At 46.9% G+C, this 24,741-nt stretch overlaps 1 protein-coding gene across 5 annotated transcripts in view; it reads left to right on the top strand.

Moving 5' to 3' along the window:
• The window catches only part of ATN1 (atrophin 1), a 206,966-nt gene that overhangs the window by 80,461 nt on the left and 101,764 nt on the right, over positions 1-24,741 (top strand). For all 5 annotated transcript variants that reach the window (XR_014966892.1, XR_014966893.1, XR_014966891.1 and 2 more), the window contains exons 4-6: positions 1,988-2,101; positions 10,392-13,111; positions 13,863-14,085. Coding sequence is in view for 2 of the 5 variants with exons in the window: in XM_085619841.1 (XP_085475967.1) it covers positions 1,988-2,101; positions 10,392-13,111; positions 13,863-14,085 (3,057 nt within the window). In the remaining 3 variants the exon portion in view is untranslated. The remainder of the gene's footprint in view (positions 1-1,987; positions 2,102-10,391; positions 13,112-13,862; positions 14,086-24,741) is intronic.

The raw sequence follows: 24,741 nt of genomic DNA, 5'->3' as shown, positions 1-24,741 counted from the left end.
ACACAGTTGTGGGTATACAACTACAAACCAACCCAATGGCACATTCTACACGCAGAAAGGAGCAACAATAGCCTTTCTAGCAAATATTCCATTGCAGGATATGTGCCTTTCTAGCAAATATTCCATTGCAGGATATGTGCCTTTCTAGCAAATATTCCACTGCAGGATATGTGCCTTTCTAGCAAATATTCCACTGCAGGATATGTGCCTTTCTAGCAAATATTCCATTGCAGGATATGCGCCTTTCTAGCAAATATTCCATTGCAGGATATGCGCCTTTCTAGCAAATATTCCATTGCAGGATATGCGCCTTTCTAGCAAATATTCCATTGCAGGATATGCGCCTTTCTAGCAAATATTCCACTGCAGGATATGCGCCTTTCTAGCAAATATTCCACTGCAGGATATGTGCCTTTCTAGCAAATATTCCACTGCAGGATATGTGCCTTTCTAGCAAATATTCCATTGCAGGATATGTGCCTTTCTAGCAAATATTCCATTGCAGGATATGTGCCTTTCTAGCAAATATTCCACTGCAGGATATGTGCCTTTCTAGCAAATATTCCACTGCAGGATATGCGCCTTTCTAGCAAATATTCCATTGCAGGATATGCGCCTTTCTAGCAAATATTCCTTTGCAGGATATGCGCCTTTCTAGCAAATATTCCATTGCAGGATATGTGCCTTTCTAGCAAATATTCCACTGCAGGATATGTGCCTTTCTAGCAAATATTCCACTGCAGGATATGTGCCTTTCTAGCAAATATTCCACTGCAGGATATGTGCCTTTCTAGCAAATATTCCATTGCAGGATATGTGCCTTTCTAGCAAGTATTCCATTGCAGGATATGTGCCTTTCTAGCAAATATTCCATTGCAGGATATGTGCCTTTCGAGCAAATATTCCACTGCATGATATGTGCCTTTCTAGCAAATATTCCATTGCAGGATATGTGCCTTTCTAGCAAATATTCCATTGCAGGATATGTGCCTTTCTAGCAAATATTCCATTGCAGGATATGTGCTTGGCAGCTTCTTAGTCCTCGGTGCACACGTTCATGAAACATTATTGTATAGACATGTAAATGAACAAGGAAGCTCAAGTGGGACAAAAGGTATTGAAACATCTATTCACTAACTCAAGCTAATCTTCAACCTAACCTCTTCAAGAATAAAAACTGCTTCAAAATTAATGCACAACATGTGAATCCAGAAGAGATTCAAGCTGCAAAACAAATTGGTTTCTTACCTGTAGGAGTAGTTTTGCAGCTTGAAGAATTTTGTGGATTCACTGGCGATACACCCAACTCCCCAAAAGATGGAGGAGCAAAAGAAAAAAAAAGAATCTGAAGATGGCGACAACACGTGGAAGCTTCTGGGAAGGGCATCTGACGTCAGGGGAGGCTGGGTTATACACCAAATAGTGGGATAGTCTGCGCTCAACACCAAAAAAGAAAGAGAAGAAGGACTAATAGTAGACTGGAGAAATCCAGACCCAACCACTAGTCGGAATAATTCTCAGCATGTGAATCCAGGAAATTCTTCAAGCTGCAAAACGACTCCATTTTGTTTCCCAGCATGTTTTTAAAATTACAATTTACCTCAATGTAGAGGTCAAATCAGCAATGGTGTCTCCAGGGTGGAAAACAAAATATAATTTGCTAGTACTGTTAGGTAAAATCTGAATGTACTTCTATGTGTAGATTTTAAAAATATGTTTTTGTAAGTGAGTATAACATAGTTCTTAAGTGTAATTCTACAGTGCAGTTCAGTTTGTGACCGCTTGTCAGTGTATTTCTAAACTGTGTTTGTGGTCTGTATGTCTAACTGCCTCTGGCATGTCTCTTGCCCCCAAACTCCTTTTCTCTCTTCTGCCTGTTTCTCCTGCTTGTTGTCCTTGGATCCAATAAAGTGCTCTTCCTCGCACACTCCTCCCCCTTCTGCGCCTTCCCACTGACGTCTTTCTGTCCTTTTTCCATCTCTTGCAGAAAGGGAGACCTGAGGACCCTTCTGCCTGCAAGAATAACAAGCGCGACCGTCAGAAGGACACCTCAGAGAGTGAAGGGGAGGGGTCCAAACCCCCAAAGAAAAACAAGACAGAGGTGGGTTTATTGTGACGTATAGCATCTGTGCTTTGAATGCAGAAGCTGCCACTGTGTCCCACCCCCACTCGTGAGGCAGGACAGTCGCCACCAAAGCCTACCTGCGGGATAGACAAATTGCTGACACCTTGGTAGACCGCACCCAAAAAGGGCTCAAACTCTGAGAGATAGAAGGGTAGGTATATGGTAAAATGTAATATTCTAACCTCTTCCTGGAAGAAGTTGTGGCAGATACTACTTTGACAGCGTTTGACAGCTTGCGTGTCCTTTCTGAGACACAGTGGGAAACTGCTCTTTTGGTAGAAAGTGTGTATGGTCATCAGACAGATCAATACCTGTTGCTGTCCGGCTCTGGCAGGGAAAAGTCTAAACTCTGGTCTCCCAGTGGGAATGGCACTTAAATAAGGTTGTCCTCCTGCTTAGACAAAAGCCTAGACTGCTGGAGAGCAGGAGGCTGCTCAAGTAATCAACATCTGCTTCTGTTTGGGCAGGCCTAGACAAACTGGTGTTTTCTGCCCTCTAGTTGGTACCAAGTGGAAACAACGGATGAATGAGTGAACATTTTAAGAGTCATTTACTGTTTGTTGGAAAGAGTACTCCACCACGTTTCTGCCCACCAAAGTGGCTGTCTGCCCACTGTAATTTGGAGTCGGGCGAGCCATCATGCTTTGCAGCATGAAATCTCTTCTAGATACACGTGCTTTGCACAGTTCCACCTTCTAGTGGCTGCGTTCATAAGTGTCTTTGTTTTTGTAGACTTTTCTTCCAAGTGAGAGTTGCTGTAGGTGGAACCCTTGTGTGATTTCGTCCGTAACCTCTTAAAGCCCTTGTGCATGCCCACCATCTCAGATTTGTAGGACTCAACGGACATCAGGCCTTCGACCCAAGTACCTCCGATGGATCGCAATATTTAGGGTGTCTGTTCTGACGTACATTTGTTTCCTGTTCAGACCTGCCAAAAAGATCATGATGGTCTTGAACATTGAAAAAATAAAAATGACTCGCCCACGCCGGGGAAGAACTCCCAAGATTTCAGTAACATTATTTATTTTTGTTTTTCAAAAACAAGCTCCCTCTTTGTTTGCTGAGTGGCTGCGTGAAATATAAGTGCCCCCAGCAGACTCATGTGACCCGCGAGGAGCTGCCTTTCCAACCACCTTTGACGTGGTCACTCGGCTGCCCTGCAAGGTTCTAGTTAAACAGCCCTGACACTTTTTGTTGTTCTTCTTTTACATCAGTAACTCTTCGGTCTTCTGTGCGATAGGGCCCTGTTTTTATAAACCCATTTCTTCTGAAGACTTATGCTACAAAGTCTTTGAGTTCTCCTATTACCGCTCTTTTTCGCTTTCCTGTTGATACACCAACTGTATTTGGACGAAAGGAAGACCAGTCATGCCCCTTCTGCCATGAAAATGAATCCAGAATTACATCCGCTTTTCCTTTTAGAAGTGAAAATCCAGCCTTCCCTCTTGTAAGAGGCAGTCTCATTGGTTACAAAACGTAACAATTGCTTCTGCTTGTCCGGTGGTCAGGCTCTGCCTCCTAGTGGCAGGATTTCGAAGCGGTCCTTAAGAAACCAGCAAATGCTTCTGCTTGTGTACACATTCAGAAGAAAGAACAAACTGAACTCTCAAATGGCAGAGCCAGAAGCCACTACTTCTGCTTACTCATGTGCAGTTGATTTATTAGATCCTGTTTTCTAATGGCATAAAGTGGGTAAAGGTGCTAAATGAGCAAAGAAATGTTTTTCCTGTCCATATGGATACGGGTGGGGCAAGTAGCGATCAGATTCTCGCTTGGAGTGGAAAAATAAGATGTAGATCGAGCCAGAGACAGTTTCAGCTTGTTATTGTGCCGTCCTGATCTCTTGCGTTGTCTCTGTTTAGCAGAAAATTTGAACTGATGTTCAAAAGAAGATCTCCCACCTAAAGGCAGCCAGTAAAATTATACTCCGTGTAATTTGAAGCTGCAGCTGAGAAGCTTCACCGGGTCTGGTGGCTCAGTGAATTAATTAACCCACTGCAAGAATCCCTGTTGACCCCAAGCACACAAGTTCTCATCTAGGCTGTTCTACTAAGCCTTCCATCCTACTGACATTCCAATCTCATTAGACAACAAACATCCAAGCCCCCCTCAACCTCAGTGCATGCTTCCAAAGACCTATGTGACAACTTTGCCAATTTCTTTAACGATAAAATCACCAAGATTGAACTCCCCTGGATGACCACCTCCATCCACCCAGCAAAAGCCCGCCCCTAGGCAAAGAAGGAAACAACCCACCCAGGCACACCCCTACCAACTGGAATTCGTTCAACCCCATCTCTGAAGCAGAAATCATCAAAATGATTACCAGATCCAATTCCTCGTCACACATTGCTGACCCTATCCCTGCCCAACTGGCTAAAAAGCTCAAACACACCCTAGCCCCGCTCTGGACCAAGATTATAAATAGCTCCCTGTCAACTGGAAACATGCCAGACTGTCTCAAAATTGGCCAAGTCACGCCACTACTAAAAAAAACGGGCTCTGACCCTAACAAACTCAATAGCTTCAGACCTGTATCCAATCTCCAATTCTTAGCCAAAATCCTAGAAAGATGTGTTCTCCTTCAACTTACCCAACACATGGACAGCAACACCCTTCTAGACCCCCAGCAATCGGGCTTCAGAAAAGTTTGCAGCACAGAGACAGCGATACTGAATGTCATAGATGATGTTCACAAATCACTCAATACGGGCCGATCCTGTCTGCTCATACTCCTGGATCTATCGGCAGCTTTCGACACGGTAGACCACAAACTGCTCATTAATGTACTCCGAGTAGGATTGGAGTGGAAGAGTTGGTCTTACAGTGGTTTACCTCCTTTCAGCAGAACCGCTCCCAAAGAATAAAAATTAAGAACTTCACGTCTGACCTACTCCCCATAAGCAGGGGCGTCCCCCAAGGATCAGTTCTCTCCACATCACTGTTCAACATCTACATAGAGACCCTCATCACCATACTCAAAAAAGTCAACATCCCCTTCCACCTCTATGCAGACGATACACAGATCTACCTAGATACTTCCTCCATTGGTGACATTCAGAGACTAAACAACACTTTAGGAGAAGTCCAATACTGGCTATCCCTCAACCACCTGAAACTAAACCAAGACAAGACTGAAATCCTTCTCGTATTCAACAAAGAGCAGACCCCCAAATCACAGAATGGCTAAAAACCATTGATGCTCTCAACTGCAATCTCATCCCGGCGACTCTGTAAAATCACTGGGAATCACTCTGGACCCAAACTTAGACATGGTCAAACATATCAAGAACACCGCAAGGAGCTCTTTCCTCAACATAAAACTACTCAACAAAATAAATCCTTTCAGCACCCCCCGATGACCTTAAACAGGCCACACAATCCCTGGTTCTGACCAGATTGGATTACGGGAATGCAACTCTCACAGGCCCTGCAAAATCTAACTTAGCTCCCCTCCCATCAGCTCTAAATGCAGCAGCCAGGATGGTCACTGGAGTAAAGGAATACGAACACATCTCTCCCGCTCTCAGGGAGCTAAAATGGCTCCCAATGGAAATGCGTGCAAGCTTCAGAACTGCCTGTCTCACACACAAAGCTCTGCACACTGGCAAACCTGCCTACCTGGCCTCCAAACTCAACAAGGCTGGTCAGACAAGGAATCTCAGGAGTGCTAACACTCTACTTCTCATCCCTCCGAAAACTCGCAAACAAAAAACTTTATCACACTCCTTCTCTTGTAATACACCCAACATTTGAAACGCCAACCCATTCCATATCAGGACAAACCCCTCCTTCATGAAATTCAAAATCCAGCTTAAAGAACTCTACATCAACAGAACTCTTCCGAGGGGATAGCTGCCACCTAACGCACAATCTTGCCCATTGGAGTACGCCATCCCAGTCCATATCAGGACAGACCCCTCTCTCATAAAATTCAAAAGCCAGCTCAAAGACCTCTACCAAACTCTTCCGAAGGGATAGCTGCCACCTAACGCAGATTCTTGCACATTGGAGTATATAGTCACGTCGATCACACGACTTTTACATCACCTACCTTTTGACTCGCTCCTTTGTCCCCTCTCCCTGAACAGGATTTGTCACGAATCAGTGTGTTTACTATTGTTTTACTTTTATTCGATTGCTACATGACAAAAGATTGTAAAGCGCTCCGATTCCTTCGGGTCTTGCCAGCGCTATAAAAAACCCTTAAAATTTAAAAATCAATAAAAACTGAGTTGTTACAATGCGTGCAATGGAGTCTAGTTTATTTAGCACCAATATTCTCTGAACTTGAGCTTTAGAAATACCGATTATGTTGCTGCTACTGCTGCACCAGCTATGTCCAAGCTTGGTAGATGAACAGTGATGTAGTCATGAAAATCAAATTCCAAGACAGAGAAAGTAGGTGTAACGTTTACGTGAACAAGCCAGGTGATCATTTATTAGGGCGGCGTCACCAGAGAGTTATGGGCGTAATCCTCAGTCCCAATGCCCCAGAACAAGTCCTGATTGTTGCTGATGTGGGAGAATGTGATGATATTTGTAGTGGATTTCCTAATGTGTTTAATTTTGAACTGGGCGTATTGAAAGGGTTTGAACACAAACTCATTTTGATGTGTAATGCTAAACCTAGTGTCCATAAAGTGAGAAGGGTTGCCTAATTGATGATGAGACTGTTAAAAGATGATAAAGAATGATGTTGAAGAAATTGAGTCTTTAGAATGCCTTGCACCTGTTGTTCTGATGGCTAAGGATGGAGGTAAACATTCAAAAATGTGTCAACCTCCAGGATCTTAGGAATGCATATGGGCTGCCCACTAAACCTTTCCAAATATTTTGGACACCTTAGGAAGTTTATCTGAAGCTAACATTTTCATTATTATGGACCTGTTGTCTGCGTATCGTGTCCCTTGCATGCAGGCCTATGGCACCTAACATGTTTGTGACCGCATTGGGGGCTCATGGTTTCAGCGTATGCCCTGTGGGTAAGCCTCGGCCTCCGCTTCCTTCCACCTTGTCATCAAAAGAGTTTTGGGAGGGGTCTCTCAGGTGTTGTATTTCAAAGATGACATTGTGGTCTGTGGGAAAGATAATGATGATCATGGTAGGGTTTTTTGATACCTTTTAACACATCTAGCTGATAGTGCTCTGATGGTTAAAAGAGGGTAAATGCAAGTTTTTGAGTTCAGTGAAGCATTTGTGTGATACCATCTCAAGAGGAGGAGTCAAACCTCAGTTAGAATGGGCAGACAGTATATTAAAGGCACCAGTCCCTCTTGATAAAGATCGGGTGAGATCACTTTTGGGGATTGGCAAAATTAATAGAAGTTTTGTCAATTTTTCCAGCATAGTATCACCGTTATGATCTTTCATCAGGAAGAGCTCAAAGTTTGTGTGGTCACTAGACTGTGAAACTGCTTTTAATACCATCAAAAAAGATTGGAAAAATGCCTACTCTTGGTCATTTTGATGTGCAGAAGAATACCATCTTAACCACGAATGAAAGATTAAGAGGCCTAAGTGCTGGCTTGACTAAGTGGGTTGAGTGTGAAGAAAGATGGACCCATTAAGAGACCTTGATGCATCATGCTCTCCTAATGGGGCCAGGGAGTACTATTTAGTGACTGAGAGAGCGACTTTAGCATCTGTTTGGGCTATCCAGCATTTTAAATTCTTTTTATGGGGTCTTCCATTTGTTGTGAGGCCAGGGCCCCTGATACAAATATTCTCACTAAAGGATGGTGAAAAAGTACTCAATGCCATAAGCGTTGGGTGGAAGCTCTGGAGGAATTTCATTTACATGTTTAGTATTTGCCAGATGTGTGGAATTTTGCAACAGATTGCTTCGAGAATTATTGTTATGATGAAGATGTACATTTGGTGAGCTGGGTGCAAGAAGGTGCAATACAGAATACTAAAAAGGAACAAGATAAAGGAAGAAGTGTGTCGAGATGTCATTCTATTTGTTGTCACAGGGTGGCCAGGGTACATTGGTTTATCTCAAGTTGAATTATTTTTGAGGGTTAAAGATGAGTTGCCTATAAGTGGTGAGGAATTAATGTGTCTCACATTGGCTTCCACCCATGAGCTTGAGAAAAAAGATCATTTGTTTGGCACATGTAGGACACCTTGGCAAGATTCGCACCAAGATAAATTGAGCAACGTACCAGGAATGGATCGCCAAGTGGAGGCGATAGTCAAGGATTGTGTGATTTGTGTGCTTCCTGCAAGAAATGGCTAAACTCACACAGCACAGGTTTCTCCGCTTTTGCCAGTGGTGGTCCCTGAGAAGCTGTAGATTAAAGCGGGTTGGATATATTTGGTCTATTTGATCAACTTAATGGGAATGAACATTATGTGCTGTTATCTGTAGACTGTGCCTCCAAATGAGCGTTCACCAGAGGTGTCAGCTGTGTGAATAACCGACTAGTTAAAGACTTTCTTGAAAGAGGAATTTGCTAGCAAAGGTGGGCCCAGATACAGAGTAACTGATAATGATGATGAGTTTATCTCACATGAAATGTGTGGTTTTCTTCAGCGGATGGCTGCTGTTCATTTGAAAACTGCACTTTATATCCCACAAGCAAATGGTCTTGCTGAGCAAATGAATAGCGTGCAAAACAAAAAAAAACAATTCTTGAATAGTCTTTAAAGAAGATTTGAGTAATAACTTGGTGGACTCACTGTACTGCTCCCAACAATGTAACCCAGGAGTCACCTTTCTTATGTCTGAGCTAAATGGTCGCGAGTACTAAACTCTAGCCAGCATGGTTGAGTGGCACCCGGAAGTGTGAAACTCTAGATGTGAGGGTACGTGCACCAAAACAAATTGCATAGCAGCAAAAGTTCAAGCGCTTATATGATAAAGAATAGAGTGTTCGGAAATGGATTTGGAAGGTCTATGGTATGATGTGGATAAGGAGGCCATGACATATGAAGACGGGAAGACCCAAGTTCATAGGTCCTTGTACTATTTTTAAAGTCAAGAAAAAAGTGATTGTGGTGGATATTAGATCTCCTTGGAGCATGTCAAGATTAATACAAGTTCAAATGCTGAACTGAATATTCTCCTTGCAGTTTCTGCAAATGTTATCTCTAAACAAGACTCACCTGGGCGAGTTGGTGTTTTTGCTCACACACTCCAAACACATTCTAGGAATAGAAAGAAGCCTGTTGTAGAGATTAGGGAGATGTGGTGTGACTTACCTTTGTAGCTTACCCAGGAGTAACATGATGTGTTTTGAACCTGGTGAGGCCATGTGGAATGGGGAGAGCTGCAGATTCCAGATGTGGCAGTTAAGGAAAAAATCTGTGCCTGCCAAGGTTGGTGATGCTGTTCCCTGCATTATTGTGAAGATTAAACTTCGAAATAATTCCCCACGTGTGTTGCCTCTTCTGTGGGGAAGCATAGCAGCACCTTGTTTGTCCCGTGGTGTTATACTTTGGTTGGATTTTGACGGGCTATAGAGTAGTTGGTTGCTGATGTCCCATTTTGTTAGAAGTGAAGCAGTAAAATGCATGATTGATTCATGACGGAAAGTACAGTTCTGAGTACAATTCAAATATTTGTGAGACTGATGGACAAGAACATTTTATAATTTCCTCAATAAAATGAAAAAAAGACTAAAAAATGAACTCATATTTTGCAGAAGCTAACATAAATGGTATGCAAACCAGGGCAAGTAGTGCAGGGTAATTAGAACCAAGACTAGACTGGCCTTTTAGGGGTGCATTCTCAGAATGCCGTGCCATAGTCATCACGGCAACTTGTTGTGGCAGACAGTTGGGTTACCAGGTTGGTAGTTAGCCTTCGGTGCTGTGAATAGGACTCAGAAAACGATGTCAAGGTATGTGGGCTAGCTCAGGAAGTCTGATCCCTTGTTCTGTGGATTTAAAGGGGGCCTTCTTGTATAGAAAAAAAACAGTTCTTTCCCCAGTCGACCATCTCTAACATTCGCCAACAATGTGCATTCTACAATGTTTGTTTAATGGTAATTAGGTTTTCAGACCAATTGTGACATCATTTCCCGGATTTGGGAGGAGCTTTTGAGATAGTGATGTAGCTAACTCCTCACTGCCCTCCTCTGGCAGCAGGCAGTACTGCATCAGAAGAGAGCATTTAGCAGTTTTGTCCTGCAGCAGAACTCTTTCATGGCCTTTTTCCTTTTCAACCATTTGGACAGTTTTACTATGCATTCCACTTGCCATTCTTTGTCTGTGAGGGTCTAACTTCTTTCACAATCCTTTTCTTTATCATCCTGTCCAGCAACAGCCACCGGAACTCCCTCGTCCCCCACCACCATGCTCCCCGTCTGATGTTGACAGTCTAGACGGACACAGCGTGAATGACGACGCCAGCAGTGACCCTCGGGACATTGACCAGGACAACCGCAGTACCTCGCCCAGCGTCCACAGCCCAGGCAGTGTCGAGAGTGACTCAGACTCGTCTGTGATCTCCCAGGGACCTTGCAAAGCCTACCCTCCTCTTTTTTCCCCTCCGAGCCCTCCAACCGCTTCATCCATTCCCTCTGTGTCATCGTCGTCATCGTGCCCTACCCAACACCTAGGGGCATCACCTTTGGCGGAACATGGCACTGTCCCGGGCTCTAAGCGGCAGGAGGGTGGGATCTTTGCATCTCTGGGGGAGCCACCATTGCCTCAGGGACAAATGGAGCCCCAGGCCTCTCGAATCTTCCAGACCCAGCCGTCACCTCTACCTTCTTCCCACATCACCTCCCCAGTGTCACTGCCCCAGTCGCTCCCCCATCCGCAGATGTATGGGGCCAGTGTCCTTCCTGGAGGCCAGACGAATGGCAAGGCTATGTCGCATGGGCGGGACCAGGGGCGAGACCAGCATCCTCCTGTCAAGTATCCACCACCCACTACCCCCATCTCGCTGTCTGGCACTTTGAATTCACAGAAGCCACATGGGAGCTCCCCTGTTCCGTACCCGCATGTGGCACCTAACCTTCCACCTCCCCCAGCCCTCCGACCGCTCAATACTTCCCCAGGACTAAGCCAGCCCATTCCATCTACTCACCTTCCTGCCTCGCAGGCCACGGGAGGGCCTCCACAGAGTCAAGGAGGGCCAGCTGCGATGCCCAGCATGCCTCCCCTCCCTGCTTCTGGGCCAGAGAAGGGCATCCCAGTGGGGAACCAGGCCCACCACCACCCACAGTCTACACCTGGAGCAGTAGCTGGTCCTTTGAGGTATTCTTACCCTCCGAGTGGCTCTTCATCTCAGTACCCGCCCGTTCAGGCTCCTCCAGGTCACACAGCGCCCTATGGTCACGCCTACCCTCCTACCAGCCTCTCAGTTTCCAACCAGCCTCCAAAGTACACTCAGCCTTCGATCCCTTCACACCCTGTCTGGAGCCAAGGCCCATCCTACAGCAGACCACTGCTCCCTAATGGCCACCCAAACTTCTCATCTGTTTCGCATGCCCAGGGCCCCCCGCCCTCAGGCGGGCAACCACCACCGCCACCGCAGCAACAGCTGCAGCAGCACCCACAGCCGCAGCAGCACCCACAGCCGCAGCAGCACCCACAGCCTCAGCAACACCCACAGCAGCAGCCCCAGCAGCACCCGCAGCCCCAGCAGCACCCGCAGCCCCAGCAGCACCCGCAGCCCCAGCAGCACCCGCAGCCCCAGCAGCATCCGCAGCCCCAGCAGCACCCACAGCTCCAGCAGCACCCGCAGCCCCAGCAGCACCCGCAGCCGCAGCAGCACCCACAGCCGCAGCAGCACCCACAGCCGCACCCACAGCCGCAACAGCACCCACAGCCGCAACAGCACCCACAGCCGCAGGCTCAGCAGCAGCTTCAGCAGGGCCCATCCCAGCCACACCACCAACACCATGCCTTCCCCACTGGACCTTCTCAGACCTCCGTAGGCTACCCCCACGCCATGGAAGGGCAGCATGGACTGAACAGCCAACAGCATTCTCATCCCATGTACAGCAACCAACCCCACCACAATCTGATGACCGCCTCACCAAGCCCCTCCACCTACACCCTCTCACCTTCACTGTCCTCTATGCGACCCTACCCCCCACAGTGTGGCAACCACAGCCAGGCCTCCTATAGCCAGGCCACCCCACCCACTAATCAGAATATCCCTAGCCAAGGGCACTACCCTGGCCCATCCCACTCCAGTGGGGTCCAGAATGGCACCTATCCTTTCGTCAACCAGCCTCCACCACCGCAGCCACATCCTCCATTGCCACACCCTCATGCCACGGGTGGTTCTCTGGGCAGCACCCACATCCCAATCCCAGTAACAGCAGCTCCAGCCACGCTTTCCACAGTGATTGCCACTGCAACTCCTGCAGCGCCTATACCACCAGTAGCCTTCAAAACAGCATCCCCGCCTGTGGCTGTTATCTCTGGACCAAACACCTTCAAGAGAGTGCCATCCCCCAGCCCCACCCAGCAGGCTCTTCCAGCTTATAAGGTAGGCGCTCCTAACAACACCCTGGGGCCTGTGGCAGGTGCTTCTGGATACCAAGGCATGAACCAGTCGGGTTTCAAACCCACCACCCCTCCATCAGCAATGCCCCCTTTCAGGGCAGTTACACCACCATCATATAATGGAGCCTCCCCACCCATGCTTCCCCTTGCACAGCCCTATAAGCCGGTCACGCCACCTTATAAGCCGGTCACGCCACCTTATAAGCCAACCACTCCACCGTACAGGCCGGCCACTCCACCATACAAGCCGGCCACTCCACCACACAAGCCGGCCTCTCCAGCAGCAGTCCACATCGGGAATGCCCCACTAATTGCCCACAGTGGACCTGCCCCTTCCCAGCGGCCCACCACACCTGTGGACGTACCTCCACCACTACCCATGATGCCTGCAACTCAGATCAAGCAGGAGCCTGTGGAAGAGTATGAGCCGGTGGAGAGCCCGATGCCTCCTCATCGCAGCCCCTCCCCACCACCAAAGGTGGTGGACATGGCCAGTCATGCGAGTCAATCGGCCAGGTAAGGAGACAAATGCTCTAGCCTGTTGTATGATGCCAGGTTGGGTTGTGAATGGACCAAATATGCACTCTCAGCTTCCACACCCATTACACTGGGATTTTTTTTTACTTCCCTTTTTCCTGCTTTCATTTTTCTTTCTGCTTTGCTCCAAAGTCTTCTACAGCATTTGTCCATTCTTTTCTTCTGTTCTACCCGCACTGTCAGTATTCCAGGCTAATATTTCCTTTTTTTGTTATGCTTTCTAGATTCTTTTCTCTTTCTTAGCTTGATTTTCCTTTCTCTTCCTTTCTGCCTTCTCCCTCTAATGTGATTATTTCTTATTCATGTCTTTCACTTAATACCTTCACCTTTTGGCGATTCCCCCTTGTAAAAATCAAAGGATCAAAGGCGTAGGTTTCCCGTTATCGTCCCTCAAGTATGGAATAGCCTGCCTTTGGACCTCAGATCCACTTCTGATCTTGTTACATTTAGGAAACGTCTGAAAACATGGCTTTTCAGACAGGCTTACCATTTAGTGGGGATGAAGTTCGATTAGTTACCTAGCACCAAGAGACCGTCTGGTGTACGTGCGCTCTATAAATGGACAGTAGCATACCATAACATAACAATATGTACTTACTGTATTTATGCATCTTTCTCACTTCCCGCTGATCTTTGTCAGTGTATTGCATTCACTGTTTTTCTGTGTTACTGTATCGTATACCTTTCCATAGACATCTCTTAATTTGTCATGTCTGTCTATTGTTTTAAGATTCAACAAGCACCTGGACCGAGGGTTCAACTCCTGCTCTCGGACTGATCTGTATTTTGTCCCACTGGAAGGGTCAAAGCTGGCTAAAAAAAGGGCTGACCTGGTGGAGAAGGTACGGAGGGAGGCAGAACAGAAGGTGCGGGAAGAGAAAGAACGTGAAAGAGAGCGCGAGCGGGAGAAGGAGCGCGAGCGCGAGAAGGAGCGCGAGCTGGAGAGGAGCACGGTATGGTACACTCAGCCCTGTACAGTTCCAAAATCGCTGTATAAATCACCAACAATGTAGAGTACCTCAAACTGTAAATGGGGGCTGGCTTAGAGATGAACTAGGTCATGAAACGTGCTTCACTAAGCAAGTGATTTAAACGAACAAGACATTAAGGGTCTTCATTTTTGAGAATTAAAGCTCTTGACTGGTGTCATTGTCTATCATTTTGAGTCGTTTCTTGGATGTGTCTCGCATACAGACTGACTGGCCTATAAGAACCAGATTAGTGTAGTGTGAAAGTAGAGGAAGTGTGAAGAGCATGCTCCTGGAATTGGCCAGTAGGCAGGATTCTGTTCAGAGTGTGTTGTTCTCTTCTCAGTGGAGCTTCCTTGCTAGGATTGCAAGAAGTCGATCTGAGTCTTGCATCCATTGGATTCCTGTTTACACATTAATCCAATCGCAGGACCGAAAGCATTCTCTATTCAGAAAAGAAGAAAATGTCTGGGTTTCAAGCCGGTTATGTCTTGCCGCCTGCATTTGCAAAGTGCATTACTGGTATTTGTTTGTGCCTGTGGAGTTTTGGAAGTCTGGACACCATTTACTGTTCTGCACTTCTTTACCAGAGCCAAGGTGGTCTGTTGTTACTTTATTTGATTATGTTTGCTGATGTTTAGAAATGATTCATATGGCATAGTGGCTTGCAAGGCTCATGTGCTGCTTAGTAACAGAGTGTGCTTGCTATATCCCATTATGCTTTGTTCTGCTGCGAAGTGGCAAATACTTAGTCAGCTGTGTGGATTAGAGCCATATTGTGTTCTTGGTTGCGCCAGGGCTAGCGTCTAATGTGTATTGTTAATATAGGGTCACATGTATTTTCCATGAGTTCTGGTTGGCTGTGGTAATGTAGCCTGTGTCATTGTACGTGTTTAAGCCTAATTGTGCCGCGCCAGATTAGTGGGGTACTCTCAGACTATTCTGGGTGATGGTTTTCCTGTTGGAGTGGAGCATGCAGTGAAAACAATGCAGGTTTCACAGGCATAGATGTAGTTCAATTATTTCTTAGACATTAGGTAAATCTTCAGTAATTAAGATGGTACTTGAGGAGAAGTCAGAGAGGAATGGAGGCATGGGGGGATCCATGACATTGTAATCTTTATAAGTAGAGAAAAGATCTCCTCTTGTTTAGGTAAAGTCACACAGTCCTGGGGCATAAATGGCCGGGTGATTGGCCTTGCAGTCTTCTACTCTCTCATAGAGCCTACATGAATGGCTGAGGTGACGAGTGCATGAAAAATGATTCATTGTTGTCTTAAAAGAGGAGAGCAACAAGAAAACTGGGAAAAGAAAAGCTGTTGGCAGTAGAACAGAAGAATATGAAGGAGGAGGTGATACAAACAAGCCGTTCGTAGTATCCAAAGTATTTCTGATGTGGGGCTACTTCGATGGTAGGCCGCTTACCATGTTCACCCATGTTCAGCTCGAAAACAGCAGACCATGTAGCAATATAGAGGTGATAGGAACGTATCCCGGGGCAATGGATTATAATGCTGATCTCACTTAGATTTAATGTATTGATAATAAAGTATGTTTACATATGCCTAGATAATGAATTCAATAATTATTTATTGTGTTTTATTAGTTTAGGAGGCCAAATTTGTTAATATGTTGACAGTGATCTTCAGGTATTTGCATCCTTAGCTAAATTTGTTCAGGGCACTTAATTGCAAGTATTACTTACCATTCACGTATATGTTTCTCATGTAATTGCAACTAAAGGAATAAATGTAAATATAGGTTTGTCTGCTAGGTGTTGTTTGACAACAGAAAATGCCTAAACTAATTTCGCTCATCAACCCACCCCTTGCACAGGTGCTCATTAAATAACTATTTCTCCCCCTCAGAGATGTTGGTCCGCCCAGGTGCAATTTATTTTTATGTATAAGCAGCAGCAATAAGAACAGAAAAAGTTTACATCATAGTAATGACAATACATAAGTAGTGAGGGTGGTATCGGTCACCCACTTTAAACAAATGGCAGTTGTTGCATGGACACATGTGCACCAGATGTGTAATAGGCAAAGGGCACATAACTAATGATAAAACAGGCATGGAATCTACATAGTTACAGCAGAGTGTGGAGGCCGAGAGTGGTCAATCTCTTCTTTTGTATTCCAGGAGGTAACCTTTCAGAGCTGTTTTGAATTCTTGCAGAGCAGGAGGAGCATAACCATCTTATGGCAGGGAACGGGGAAGGACCAGGCTTTAATGCGGCACAAGGAGGCTTGGATGTCACTAGAAGGTTGAGGTTTATCGATCGTAGGTTTTGAGTCGTGCATTCAGATAGGATGTCGTAGAGTAGTTAGGAAATGAACTATTGACAACTTATGAAAGGGATTGCATAGGACCCCTTTCTTGGCCGTAAACTGGTTGGCTTCTGTCAATGTTTGGTAGTGAGTGGTTTGCTTTGGTAAGTTGTACAAGGTTTGGGTAGTTTAGGACCTTATCTAGTGGTGTTAAGAGTTAATGGGAGAGGAGACTAAAAGACTAATTCAATATTCCAGTCTACTAAATACTAAAGAGTTGATTAGTTGAAAGGTATATGTGAGCATATCTTGCATTTAACCAGTAGTCGGAAACATGCTGCTCTGGATGCTTTAGTAACAAAGGTCGCCATTATCACGGATGAGCCAAGACAAACCTGAGGTGTACTGCAGAGGAGATGCATTTCAAATAATCTGTTGAAAAGTAGAAAGTGTGAATACGATATGTGGGTGCTGTTGAAGGAAACTATTGGATCTCAGTTTAAGGAGGTTCGAGGCATGTGGGCTGCTGAATTCATATCTGTGCATAGATCGCCGCCTAGTGTTGGGTCCGGATGTTTGCACGTTGTTGTCCTGGAAGAGTCTTCGAAGTATCCTGGGATAGGTGACTCCTCCCCTGGACTACAGTGCGCATGGGCATCCTCTCCATCCTCAGATTGTTTTTTTCCGCCATTGGGTTCGGATGTGCTTATCTTGACTCAAGTTAGGAAAAACTTTTTACAGGCCAAAAGGCCTTTAGTTCGCGTCGGTACTGTTCCCGATCGGTATCGATAGTTATTTGTTAGTTTACTAACTTCCAGACCAACTTTTTCGCATCATACCCGACCATCGACCCGACATCGACGATGGAATCGAGGACGCCCTTCAAGCGGTGCCCTGTATGCAATGCGAAATATCCCCATGTCGACGTCCACCCGGTGTGCAACAAATGCCTTTCACCGGATCACGACGAGTCCACATGTATGGCCTGTGCCCGATTCCGATCCAAGAAGACTCTCCGGAATCGTCGAGCGAGGCCCCGACTGACATCTTCAACGCCGAGGACGAAGATGTGCAAGACGTGGAGAACCTACCCTCCAGCCCCGCTTCCGAACACGACTCCGGATCGGAAGACGTCGAAGAACAACTCTTTCACAGAGACGAAGCCGACACCGAGGTAGGAGACTACAATGAGGCCTTAGGGGCCGAAGAGAGTAGCTCCGGTGACGAGCAAGGCCTACCCGTACAGACTGTGGATATCCCAGTGCGTCAGTCTATGGCTCCGGTCGAGGGATCGCCTTCGGGCCTTACCCAAGACCTATCCCGCATCCATTCGGCCCCGCCCTCTGGCCCGGCCTCGGACATTCAGCGGCAGCCTTTACTACCCAAAACAGCTGGTTTCCCTTCATCGAAACCGAAAGCCGTATCGGTTCAGCAGAAACCGAAACTGAAAGTCACACTGGTCGGATCGAAGCCCACCACACCTTCGACGCCAGCCAAACCCGTCGGCACCGACCGCACCAAACGGGACTTCGGTGCCGAGCTTGCAGCAGCCGACGTCGGCGCCGACGCACGGAAAAAGACCATCGGTACCACCAAACCGCCTCGGCTCCCGGCACCGAAACAATCGGCTCCGACCACAAAGGTCAAAATGGCTGCTGGATCTCACACCACTTCGAAAACAGCACCAAAGGCACAATCATCGACGCCGTCGACAGCTACTACCTCTCCTCGACTCGATGACCCCGTGGCACCGAAGAAGTCCACGCCTGCCTCAACGGAACCGGTCGGCGCCAAAGAACCGTCGGCGTTCCAGGTGCGGCAAGTTTCAGCATCCTTGCAACGCATCAAAGATAAGGCGGCCCTCCGGGACACATCAAGCTCCGAGCCGAAAAAGGCTCAAAAAGCTTCTCCGGCACCGGCCAACATCACTTTTGGCCTGCCACCATCCACGGCGCCAAAACTGTTCGAAATCAGAACACGTGTCACCCACACCAGGATCACACCTGCAGAACACTCTCCTACGGAGACGTCGCCATCACACATCATCGATGCCGCAACAGGCAGAATGATGCTTCACAAGAGGAAGATAACTTCCGAGCCAGCTTTGGACTCCTACCGGATCCCACTAAAGAAAAAGCTGCCAGTGGATTCGGAACCAATTCTTTACGAGCCTCTCCATACCTCTTACCAAGATCCACAGTCCTTCTCTCCGACACACTCCGAAACAGACGTTTTGGAGGACGACATAGGTGACCACGTCCCCTACCCCGGAGAAATGGACCCTGAAGGCCAACAGGACCCTGACCAAGCTTGGGATGACCCTGTAGACTCAAACGCACCTATGGATACGCAGGACACGCAGCTATATGGTGCAAAAACGTCTCCCACAGAGGACACTGCCGCATTCAACGCCCTCATTGAACGTGCTGCGGCCAATCATGGTGTTCAACTCCACTCTGACACCATCGAGGACGATTTTCTCATGGATTCTTTCGCATCCTCAGAAAGACATATTAAAACTCTACCCATGTTGAAAGGTGTCCTCAAACCAGCAAAGGACATTTTCAAAGAACCCACCAGGGCAAGAGTAATAAACCCCAGAATCGACAAAAAATATAGGTCAGCGCCTGGGGATCCTACCTATGTTAGAGGACAGTTGCCTCTGGATTCCATAGTAGTCGCGAATGCTCGTAAACGGGCGCACTCGCAGACGACTGGGGATGCTCCTCCCCCGGACAAAGAGTCCAAGGTGTTAGAGACCTCCGGCAAACGGGTTGCAGCCCAAGCAGCTAACATATGGCGTATTGCCAATACTCAGGCGCTATTGGCTCGCTACGACCGAGCGCATTATGACACACTAGAAACCTTACTACAACATCTCCCTGACCAATACAAAGAGGGAGCAGAGATCCTCATCAGAGAGGGACAACTCCTCACAAACGCATCCATCAAGTGTGCACTGGATGCCGCAGATACAGCTACCAGAGCCATAAACACTAGCGTCATGTTACGACGACACGCCTGGTTACGAATCTCCGGATTCAAACCTGAGGTGCAAAATAACATCCTCAACCAGCCGGTCAACCCAGACTACTTATTCGGGCCAGAGGTTGACACCACACTAGAAAAAATAAAAAAGGACACAGACACTGCAAAGTCCATGGGGGCTCTCCAAACGCAGACCTTTCGGAGTGGCTCCTTTCGTCGCCCCGGCAATAGAGGAGCAGGTAGAGGACAGGGGTCACAGCAAACCTATAACAAGGGCAACACCCAAAGTACCTACGATAAAAACACCAGGGGTGGATATCGTGGTTCAAGCACAAAGGGCAGAGGACGCGGATACGGCAATACCAGATCCTCTCCCAAGAACAAACAGTGACGCCCTCTCCCTTCCTCCCGACCACACAACACCTGTCGGGGGAAGGTTGCAAAAGTTCCTGTCCACGTGGAACTCCATCACCACGGACAGGTGGGTCAAAGATATTATCAAACACGGTTACTGCCTAGAATTAACCTCTACTCCACGCACAATACCCCCAAAACACCGTCCTATGTCCTCAGAGCACTTAGCGCTATTACAGCAGGAAGTGCTAAGTATGCTGCAAAAAGGCGCAATAGAGGTCGTACCCGTCCACGAGCAAGGTACAAGGGTGTACTCCCTGTACTTTTTAATACCAAAAAAGGACGGGTCACTCAGACCTATACTAGACCTGAGACCCCTCAACCGCTATATTCTTTCGGAGCATTTCCACATGCTCACCCTGCAACAAGTCCTCCCACTGCTCAAACAGGGAGACTTCCTGGCCACACTAGACCTCAAAGATGCGTATTTCCACATACCCATTCACCCATCACACAGGAAATATCTCAGGTTCACTATTCAAGGGCAGCACTACCAATTCAAGGTTCTTCCCTTCGGCGTGACAACGGCGCCCAGGGTTTTCACAAAGTGCCTAGCTACTGTGGCTGCACATCTACGGAGGCAACACATTCATGTCTACCCCTACCTGGACGACTGGCTTGTTCAGGCAAAGTCAGCCCAGCAATGTGCCAACCACATGTCCCGCACCATTCACCTTCTTCACAGTCTGGGCTTCTCACTAAATTACCCAAAATCACATCTCCAACCCGCACACGTACAATAGTACCTAGGTGCAACCATAGACACTCTGGCGGCCACAGCTCATCCAAATTTAGTGAGAATCAACAGCATGCAAATGCTGATTTCCAAGTTCAAACCCCAACACTCCCTTCCCGCGCGAGTGTTTATGCAGTTGATAGGCATGATGGCCTCCTGCATTTTCATAGTCCCACACGCGAGACTACATATGCGCCCGCTTCAGGAGTGCTTAGCACGTCAATGGAATCAGGCTCAAGGGCAACTAAAAGACCTAGTGTTGGTGAGCGGTCGGGCATACAACTCTCTGCATTGGTGGAATCCACAAAACCTTTGCAAGGGCCGACCGTTCCAAGAGCCAGTTCCACAAATAATACTGACAGCGGACGCGTCTCTCCAGGGATGGGAAGCTCATGTACTCAACTACACAGTGCAGGGACTATGGACAAAACAACAAAAGAAGATGCACATCAACCTTCTAGAACTGATGGCAATCTTCCTGGCTATGAAAGCATTCAAAGTACACTTGTCCAACAAAGTCGTGTTGAGCCGGACGGACAACATGACCGCCATGTACTACATACAGAAACAGGGAGGAACACACTCTCCACAGTTGTCTCATCTGGCTCAGAGCATGTGGAAGTGGGCCATTCAGAGGAACATGTTCCTCATGGCGGAACACCTCCCCGGCAAGGACAACCAGATGGCGGATCTGCTCAGCAGACACAGCCACCAGATGCACGAGTGGGAGCTGCACCCATCAGTACTCCAACCGTACTTCCAGCGGTGGGGTCATCCAGAGATAGACCTCTTCGCCACAAGCGAAAACGCAAAATGCCAAAGCTTTGCCGCCAGGTTCCCACATCCGCAGTCGCAGGGCAATGCGATATGGATGAACTGGTCCGGCAGATTTGCGTACGCTTTTACCCCAGCACCATTGATACCGCTGGTGGCACGCAAACTCAGACAACACTCACTGACACTCGTCCTGGTTGCTCCAACGTGGGCACGCCAGCCATGGTACACCACCTTTCTAGAAATTTCCGTGGTGCCGCATCAAAGGCTGCGGATCAAACCCGCGCATTTGACGCAGAACCATGGAGAGATTCAGCACCCAGATCCGCAACAGCTGAACCTGGCAATCTGGCTCCTGAAGTCCTAGAATTTGGCTACCTTAACCTGCCACCTGACTGTATGGACATCATTAAGGAGGCCAGGAGACCCACTACCAGAGCTTGCTATGCTGCCAAATGGAAAAGATTCGTCATTTATTGCAATAATAATGACATTAACCCGCTAGACGCATCCATCCGAAACATAATCTGTTACCTCTTACACCTATACCGATGCAATCTGGCATACACCTCTATACGTGTCCATTTGACCGCAATATCAGCCTATCTCCAGAACAGGCAGCACCTCTCTTTATTCAGAGTGCCGGCCATAAAAGCATTCTTGGAAGGACTCAAACGAGTAATTCCTCCAAGCCACCCACCGGCTCCAATGTGGAACCTCAACTTGGTCCTCACACGCCTAATGGGTCCACCCTTCGAACCTCTGCACTCATGCGATATTCAATTCTTCACCTGGAAAGTAGCTTTCCTAGTAGCAATCACTTCTTTAAGAAGAGTTAGTGAACTCCAGGCACTAACCGTTCAAGAGCCATTCATACAGGTTCACACAAACAGGGTCGTACTACGTACCAACCCCAAATTCATGCCCAAGGTGATATCGCAGTTCCACATAAACCAAACTATTGAACTGCCTGTTTTCTTTCAAAACCCACAAACTGTCGCAGAAAGAGCACTCCATACACTAGATGTAAAGAGGGCCCTCATGTACTATATCGACAGGACTAAAGTCTTTAGGAAAACAAAATAACTTTTCGTTGCCTTTGCCCCACACCACAAAGGTAACGCTATCTCCAAAGCAGGTATAGCCAGATGGCTCGTTAAATGTATTCAAATTTGCTATCAAAAGGCTAAACGCACATTAACGATTCCCCCACGAGCCCACTCAACACGTAAGTTAGGGGCCTCCATGGCTTTCCTAGGAAACATTCCTTTGCATGATATATGTAGAGCAGCCACCTGGTCCACTACACATACATTTACCAAACACTATTGTGTAGATGTGCAATCAAAACAGCAGGCAGCTGTAGGACAGGCTGTTCTCAAAACTCTTTTTCAGACCGCTGCAGCTGGCACTGGTAGCCGCCGCTAATAGAGGGCACTGCTATGTATTCTATGCACAGATATGAATTCAGCAGCCCACATGCCTCGAACTGAATATGCTACTTACCAGTATGCATCTGTTCTTGGCATGTAAGGCTGCTGACATTCATATCGCCCTCCCTCCTCCCCGGCGCCTGTAGCAGCTGCAGCTCTCAGAATTACTGTAAGCATGGTCATCACTTTCTGTATCTACTCCATCACTGCCACAATGGCGAAAAACAATCTGAGGATGGAGAGGATGCCCATGCGCACTGTAGTCCAGGGGAGGAGTCACCTATCCCAGGATACTTCGAAGACTCTTCCAGGACAACAACGTGCAAACATCCGGACCCAACACTAGGCGGCGATCTATGCACAGATATGAATGTCAGCAGCCCTACATGCCAAGAACAGATGCATACTGGTAAGTAGCATATTCATTCTGGCTTAAGGACCATAATGCCGTCCAATGTCTTGTGGTAGTGAGGCTATTTGTGATGTGGTACAAGTGGGAAAGGAGAACAAGATCTGGGTGCCATCTGCTTAAAAATGAAAAGAGAGCCCTAGCAAGGAGATCATGTTACCCAGGAGAGGATGTAGCGTTACGTATAGAGTAGTTGACCTCGAAGCTGGGGAACCGGGTGCGAGTCTCGGCAACGACGCTCAACATCCTGTGATTCTGGGCAAATCACGTAATCTCCCCGTGCCTAACAAAAAGGAATGTGTCCTCATGTAACGAAACTGGTGCTCATATAAAGCTCTCTGATACCCGATGTCTCGGGTCTAGTTCGCGCTATATAAAACTCTTAACAAAAAAAACAAAAAATTTAAGAAATGAATAGGAAGAAAAAGAGAGGGCTCATGACAGAGTTTTACGGAAGCCTCTCTGCTATGTCTTTGGGTCCTGTGGTCAGAGAGGTAAGAGGCGAGCCATTCTTTGCTAATTCCAGTAAATCCGGAGAGAAGAACCAAGTGGGGTTGCTGGCAGTGTTAAGGCTTTGGATAGGCCCAAAAGTATTGGAATAGAATAAAGTTGATTGTGATGGTCAGTGGTGATATAGTTGGATACTTGTGATAGTAAAAACGAAGCAGAGAACTCTGTGTAGTTCCTAAAGTGTTGGTGGAGAGCAGCTCTTGTATAGAGCACCCTACACAACCAGTGACTGCTCACCTCAAATGGCAGTTTTTCTAGCAAAGTTTTTAAGCAGAGGATTAGCACAGTGCCATCCACGCTGAGCTAGAAAGGGACAAAGTATTTTGCCATTTTTTACAGCAAGTCTTTAAGCATAGGATTAGTACAGTGGCTTCCACATCGAGCTGTAAAATGACATACGCCTTTTACCACTCCAGGCACAGTATTAAAGCTTTGGATTGGTATAATACCATCGAAGCCAATCTGGAGTTAATAAAAGCAACCCCTGACATGTTTCTCTATCATTGTAGCTCTTCAGAGAGGTTTAGCTTTGTCCAGGTACAAGGGAGCGCCCATACCCTTTAAATTATGCTAAAAAGAACCAGAGAACTCTGGGTTGTTCCCAAGGTTAGGTGGAGAGCAGCTCCTATATAAAGCAACCTACATCTCCAGAAACACTTTGAATCTGCTCACCTCAAATGTCTGTTTTCTTATACCAATCCAAAGCTGTAATACTGTTCCTGAAGTGGTGAAAAGCTTTTGTCATTTTACAGCTCGGCGTGGGTGGTACTGTGCTAATCCTATGCCTAATGACTGCTCGAAAAACAGACATTTGAGGTACGCAGATTAAAAGTGTCGTTGGGTGTGCTATACAGGAGCTGCTCTCCACCTAAAATTGGAAATACCCAGAGTTCTTTGCTTCTTTTTTGCATAATATATGCGACACCCTAAGCCTGAAAGGGTATTGTTTTGACTTGTTATAATACTGTTTCCTACAGTGTAGCACATGGAAACCAGAATGCAGCGGTTTAATAAGATTATTGGAAGAAAGATAAAAAGACAGCTGATGAACTACAAGTCATTTCAGCATCATGGAGAAAAAGCGGAGTTGAGGTACCGGGCCTAGCT

Source organism: Triturus cristatus, chromosome 7 (assembly GCF_964204655.1).
Source record: "Triturus cristatus chromosome 7, aTriCri1.1, whole genome shotgun sequence".
NCBI classification, from domain to species: domain Eukaryota; kingdom Metazoa; phylum Chordata; class Amphibia; order Caudata; family Salamandridae; genus Triturus; species Triturus cristatus.
This window is presented reverse-complemented; position numbering and strand designations above follow the sequence as displayed.